The 7174-nt window shown below is 47.7% G+C and overlaps 1 protein-coding gene across 3 annotated transcripts in view; it reads right to left on the reverse strand.

Moving 5' to 3' along the window:
• Window positions 1-6491, reverse strand: part of SAE1 (SUMO1 activating enzyme subunit 1) — a 48929-nt gene extending 42438 nt beyond the window's left edge. Inside the window, exon 1 of one of the 3 annotated variants that reach the window (XM_084771010.1) lies at window positions 6288-6491. In XM_084771010.1, coding sequence (XP_084627136.1) covers window positions 6288-6400 — 113 coding nt within the window. In that variant the 5' untranslated portion in view covers window positions 6401-6491. The remainder of the gene's footprint in view (window positions 1-6287) is intronic. The other 2 variants (XM_084771009.1, XM_084771008.1) reach the window with 2 other exon arrangements.
• Between the last annotated feature and the right edge of the window lie 683 nt (window positions 6492-7174).

A 7174-nucleotide genomic window follows, 5' to 3' on the forward strand; every position in this document is an offset into this window, starting at 1 on the left:
AAAGAAACCAGAAAAGGTGCTTTTAAATCCAAATGAAATAAACAACCAGTCAACATAGAGTTGAAAAGAAAGCATTCTAACTATATATAGAAAACTAAACCGTAAACACAAATTCAAGAAAGGGATACTTGAAGCTGGGTGTGGTGGCACATGCCTTTAATCCCAGCACTCAGGAGGCAGACTGTTGTGTGTTCGAGGCCAGCCTGGTCTACAGAGTGAGTTCCAGTACATCTAGGGCTGTTGCACAAGAAACCCTGTCTCCAACAACAACAACCACCACCACCACTACCACTACCCTAAAAAACAAAGAAAAGGAAAAAAGGATGTTCGGCTTGGCTGGTGTTTCAGAGACAGCAAGAATATAGAGGCTGCAAAGCGGTGCACAAAGGATGTAAAAGCAGCATGAAGATGAGGGCATAGCATGAGAACCCTGGTGGCACTAGACGGTTCCAGATTTTTTAAGCCCTAGGGCGAGAATATAATTGCTTGAGACTTGGACTCATGCATCTCAGGTGGCCCTAAAACTATGTAGCAGAGGATAGCCTTGAACTTTGGCCCTCCTGCCTCTACTTACAATGTGCTAATAGGTGTGCACCTTCTTGCGCAATATATTTGGTACCAGGATCAAAGCCAGGCCCTCATGCATGCTAGCAACTACAATCCACAGCTCGCACTCCTTTCACTCTTCCTCTCTCTCTGTCCCCTTTCTCTAGAGTGCCCCTCCCACCTTTCCTTCTCCCCATGCTCATTTAATAAACTCCTCTATAACATAAAATCTACAGCTCACATTTAGTTGTCCAGAACTGATCAACATATACTATTTACTATATTTATCTCCTATTATTATCAGACTCCTACTTACCACCAAGCATGCCCTCAGCTTTCCACCACTCATCTTCAAAATCAGAATATTCCACACCCCTGTTTAAGCTCCCTTACCCCAGTGCCATTTCCTCAGGGCCTGTGGTGGTTAATAGTCACTGTCAATTTCATTAGATTTAGAATCACCCCCAAAAAAAAAAAAAGCCGGGCGTGGTGGCGCACGCCTTTAATCCCAGCACTCGGGAGGCAGAGGCAGGCGGATCACTGTGAGTTCGAAGCCAGCCTGGTCTACAAAGCGAGTCCAGGACAGCCAAGGCTACACAGAGAAACCCTGTCTCAAAAAACAAAAACAAAAACAAAACAAAAACAAAAACAAAACAAAAACAAAAACAAAACAAAAAAAAACAAAACAAAACATAGAATCACCATGTACACACAGCTCTGGTATATTCTAAGACAGTAAACCTACCCTGACTGTAGGCAGCACAATCAATGGAGTGAGTCCACATTCAATAAAAAAGAGAAAAAAAAGGCAGCAAGCTGACTCTGGTTCCAAAAGCAAAAGTGCTTGCTGCCTGAGATGCTAGCCTAGGATGAGCTCCACTCTCAGAAGCTACGAAAAGTTAGTAGAGAACCAAGTCCACAAAGCTGTCATCTGGCCTCTATAGATATGTGCCAAGATATGTGCAACCCACCACAGGCATTCAATAATATATAAAATTCCTAGCACTCAGGAGGCAGCAGCAAGTAGATCTCTGTGAGCTCAAGACCAACCTGGCCTACATAACTAGTTCCTAGACCCTGTCTCAAAACAAATCAATAAACTTAAAAGGGAAGCAGGGAGCAGAGCAGCAATTGTCCACCTGTTTCCTGACTAGATGTAATGCCACCAGGCTCACATTCCTGCTGCTGCGGCTTTCTTGCCACAATGGATTGTACCTTCAAATAAATCACAGCAACGAGAAAAGCATTAACACCAGGCCTCTCCTTGTAAATATTTTATTATTGATTTTTTTTTTTTTTTTTTTTTTTTTTTTTTTTTTTTTGGTTTTTTGAGACAGGGTTTCTCTGTGTAGCCTTGGCTGTCCTGGACTCGCTTTGTAGACCAGGCTGGCCTCGAACTCACAGCGATCCGCCTGTCTCTGCCTCCCGAGTGCTGGGATTAAAGGCGTGCGCCACCACGCCCGGCTTTTATTATTGATTTTGTGTGGCTGTATGCATGTCCATTTGTGGAGGTCAGAGGAAACTCAGGAGTCCAGTCTGTTCTTCCACTATGTGGGTCCCTGAGAATAAAATCATGTTGTCAAGCTTTGCAACAAACACCTTTACCTGCTGAGCCAACTTGCCAACCCCAGCAGCCTTGCCTACTACGCCACACTCAAGGGAGAATGACCTCTCCAGAACTTTCCTTGCAACAGCAACATTAAAGGTCTCTAATGGTCCTAATGGAGCAGGGTTGTCATCCCAGACACTCAGAAGGCTGAGGCAGGAGGATGAAAAGTACAGAGTGAAGCTAGCTGGGAGGGATGGCTCCGACCTGAAAATCCAGCACACCAATGGAAGTTCCGGGCCAATTTGTGGGGCTACAGTGTGAACAAATTTATAAAAAGGGAAAAAAGGCTTTTCCTGACCCCACCCCCACCCCCTAAACCATTACAACACAGCTCTTCAGAATAAGTGGTCTGGAACTATTGTTTATTCAGTGGCAATCAAAAGTGAGTATAATGTTTTTAATCTTAACCACACACGTCAGGGCCCCAGGGACTATAGCTTACTTATGGCTCAATTACATGAAAAGGGCTTAAAACACTACCTGGCACACAGTCAGCACTTAATGAAGTAGCTATTATTCATATTCTCTGAAGTAGCAATTCCCCTTCTAGGGATCAATCCTACTATAGTACATGAGCACAAAAATTATACAGAAGCCTGCACAGTGGCAATATTGTAGCCAATGAGGTTTGTCTGAAACACAATTATTTTGAGTTGAAAAAATACATATGGACAACATACACCTGTCTACCTTCTTCCACTTGCCCAACCATTTCCCTAACCTGCGTTGATCATCACTTCACAACTACAAAACTCAACAGGACCCAGAAGTAAGCAAGCACATGTAGTCCCAGCTATACAGGAAGCTGAGGCAGAACCCAGGAAGAACAAAGCAAGACCCTCTTTTTTTCTTTTCTTTTTTGTTTGTTTGTTTGGAGTCACGGTTTCTCTGTGTAGCCTTGGCTGTCCTGGACTAGCTTTGGAGACCACCAGGCTGGCTTCGAACTCACAGCGATCCACCTGCCTTTGCTTCCCAAGTGCAGAGGCGTGCGCCACCCAGCAAGACCATGTTTCTTTAAATATAAAAATATTACCTATTTTGCTGTATTTGCTTGCATGCATCACATGTGTGCAGGAGCCACAGGAAGCTAGATCCCCTGAAGTGGACTTGCAGAAAGTTGTGAGCTGCCATAAAGGCACCAGGAACTGAACTCCAATTTTCCTGAGAGCAGTGAGTGCTCTTAACTGAGTCATCTCAACAGCCCAAGAAGCTGTTTCTTAAAAATATGAAAGCAAAGCAGCTGTGGCTATAATTCAGTTGATAGAGCACTTGTCTAGGGAGCACGAACTACTGGGTTTCATCCCAAACACAGCATAAATGGGGCATGGCACGCACCTATAATCCAGGCACTAGAGACACAGAGACAGAGGCAGAAGGAGAAGTTGAAGGTAATCAGACTGAGTATGAGGCAAACCTGGGTAACAGGAGACCCTGTTTGGCCTCCATGCTTTCATTTTTTCCCTTACAATCTACTGTTCCCATTTCAAAGACATGTTTTGAGCCAGCTGGTGGTGTCACATGCCCTAATCCAAGCACTCAGGAGGCAGAGGCAAGTGGATCTGAGCTTGAGGCCAGCCTGGTCCACAGAGTGAGTTCCAGGATAGCCAGGACTACACCAAGAAATCCTGTCTTGGAGAAGGGGGGCGGGGGAAGAGAGAGACATGATTTGTTTGTCCTGCCGGGCAAAGAACTCAAAGGCCCTCGCTCTAGCCACTGACCAGCCCAGAAAGACCTTTCACAATGAGAAGCACACTTTATCCATCACATATTCAACTCTTTGAGTGGTCTCTCTGCAAGCTTAATGGAAACTCAGTCCTGTGGATACTCTCATTTTTCTTTTTCTGTTTTTTTGTTTTGTTTTGTTTTGTTGTTGTTGTTTTTTGAAACAAGGTTTCTTCTCCAGATAATCCTGCCAGTCCTGGACTTGCTTTGTAGGCCAGACTGACCTTGAACGCACAGCAACCGGACTGCTTCTGGCTACCAGAGTGCTGGGGTTACAGGCCTGCGCTGCACACCCAGCTCCTCTTATTTTTCATTCTACATTCCTTCCCCTGCTAACCTACTAAAGGCAAACCAGCTTCCCTTCTCAGGAACTAAGGCTGCTCCCAACATAGGGTCTGGGTACTAAAGGATCTTTTTGCCCCTCCAATTGACTTATTCATTAGGCATCAGGCAAAGTGCTACTTTCCTAGAAAAGCTCATAATGACATAATCTTTATAGGGTTTGGTTTTGTGTTTTAAGGAAGGGGAGACGGGGTTAAGACTATGGACATGAGGGGTTGTAGGGATGGCTCAGCAGTTAAGAGCACTGACTGCTCTCCCAAAGGACCTGAGTTCAATTCCCACCACCCACATGGCAGCTCACAACTGTCTTTAACTTCAAGATCTGACACTTTCACACAGACATACATGCAGGCTAAGCACCAATGAACATAAAAAGTGTTTTTTTTCCTTTTCTTTTTTTTTTGGTTTTTCGAGACAGGGTCTCTCTGTGTAGCCTTGGCCATCCTGGACTCACTTTGTAGACCAGGCTGGCCTCGAACTCACAGTGATCCACCTGCCTCTGAAAAAAAGTTTTTAAATTTATGGCCATGAGCTACTAAGCCCTTTCTAACACAGTGCTGGACACAGAGCCTAGGGCTTTGCATATGCTAAGCAAGCACCCTACCAACTGAGCAACAGGCACAGATCACATGTCAGGTCCAGAACATAAACCTCTATGCTTCATAACTGCTATATTATTAAAATCAGAGAGAAAAGGCTCACAACAGACGTTTCTTGTTTTGTTTTTGACACAGTCTCATGCAGCCCAGGCTAGCCTTGAAGTCCTGGCCCTCCTGCAGCCACCTTGGAAGCACTGGGATTACAAGTACAAGTCACCACACTCACGCCAGCTCTCCTAGCACTAGGCAGGAGCACTGCTCCAAGTTTGATGCCAGCCTGCACTAAAATGAAACCCTGTCTCAAAGGAAAAAAATAAACTAAACCATGTGCTGGGATAGGCTGGGAGGCTAGTGTTTGTGATCCAGGTAAAACACACAAACCTAGCATGTGGGGGGGGGGTTATAAGTGGTTCAATACTGTTAATATTTTCCCTTCTTTTGTTGCTTGTTATTCAGACTTGTCCAATAATGTAGAGAATGTACTGATGTCTTCTGAGTGTGCGAGGTGTTCACGTGCTCATCTGAGTGTATGTGTGTGCAGAGGCCACAAGGAGGATGTTGCAGGTGGTTGTAAACCATGGGAGTTGGGGGGGGGGGGCAGTCGGGCAAACCGAACCTGAGTGCACTTAACTGATGATGTACCCACCCCACTCCTCTTTTCTTTTCTTTTTTTTTTTTTTTTTAAGTGATGGTCTCATTATGTATTTAGTCCTGGCTGTCCTGGAACTCAAAAGATCCGCCTGCCTCGGCCTCCTGAATGCCGGTTTTAAAGTGTGCACAACCACGACACTCAAAGCAAACCAACTTGAAAATGGGGAAAGAAGGATACGGTGCCTTTTTAATCCCAGCACCCAATCAGGAGGCAGAGGCAGGTGGCTCTCTGAGGCCAGCCTTGTCTACACAGAGTGAGTTCCAGGATAGCCAGGACTACACAGAGAAAACCTGTTTCTCGGGGGAAGTTGGGGGGGGGGGGGAGGAACAGCACCTGTGGCAGTGTGCTCAAATAAATTCAGCCTCTCTGCGCCTCTTCAGGTGTCCCTTTGTCAGGACTCGCTCCCAAGCTCTCCCCAGAGGAGCTTGTGGGGTTTGCCAAGTCCCCAGGGCGCCCAACACAGGTTCCCACTGACTACAAATTAACGAGCTCAGTCCTCGCCGCCCCCCCTCAACCCTTTGCACGCATGCCCACCCCTCTAACACACCCTTAAAAAGCCTCCACTAAACCCCACCATACCGGGGGGGGGGGCGAGCCTCGAGTTCGAATCCTCCCTCTCCCCCGCCTCCTCCGCAGACACTCGCGCTACGCCTGAGGGGCTCCAACTCCCCACACTTTCCAGAAAACATCCTCCATTCGTCCACTCCGAGGCACTTTTAGGGAACCCTGGTCCATCAATCCAGACTCGGCTCCGCAGACGAGCCCCGCCCGCTCCCTCAGGGCGCACACGCCGGCCCCGGCCCGCAACGCCCCTCACCGCTTCTGGGCCTCCAGTCCCCACAGACGGATCTGTCGGTCATACTGCGCCGCCTCCTCCTCGCTGATGCCGCCGCCGCCGCCTCCGCCGCCGACCTCCTCCTTCTCCACCATGGCGCCGGCTTTTACCTCGCCCGCTCCCGCTCTCTCCAACCGCCCGCGGAGCCGTGCGCCGGGGCCGCGTCTGCGCCTGCGCCGGGAAGCGCGCCTGCGCAGTGCCGCCTCTGTGCCCAGCTGGGGCACCACGTGGATTTCCCGAGACGCCCAGAGCCGCTGGCTGCTTCAGATCACATGGGAGAGACGCCAATCAATCCTGGGGAGGGGAAAAGGAGGGGAAAAAAAAAAAAGTGGCGGGCGTTTTGGCTGGGCGAGGATGTCCATGAGGTCGTTTACGAAGCTGTTCTTGTCTTGCTCGAGCTCTCACGGGTATTTTCCAGCGTCGATGGTGTGGAGAAATAAAGTGAATACTTTAAAATAACCGACCTGCCCTCATGGATCTGAGTCACCACCTCTTTGAACAAAAACCTAAAAAAAATAAAATAAAACATTCTCCCTGGAGGGAATGGAGGTGGATGGAAAAGGCGGGAGGAGCCGGGTGTGGTGGCACATGGCTGTAATCCCAGCACTCGGGAGGCAGAGGCTGGTGGATGGTTGTGAGTTCGAGGCCAGCCTGGTCTACAAAGTGAGTCCAGGACAGCCAAGGCTACAGAGAAACTCTGTCTCGAAAAACCAAAATAAATAAATAAATAAATAAATATTAAAAAAAAAAAAGAAAAGACGAGAGGGAGGCCCTTCCCCCTTTCACGACTCCAAAACGTGTAGATCCTCAAATCCTTATGTGAGATGCAGTAATCAAACTGGGCAGGACGGGCCTTGGCCGTGATCGCA

The sequence above is a fragment of the Acomys minous genome, assembly GCF_964271855.1.
Source record: "Acomys minous genome assembly, chromosome: 20".
NCBI lineage: Eukaryota > Metazoa > Chordata > Mammalia > Rodentia > Muridae > Acomys > Acomys minous.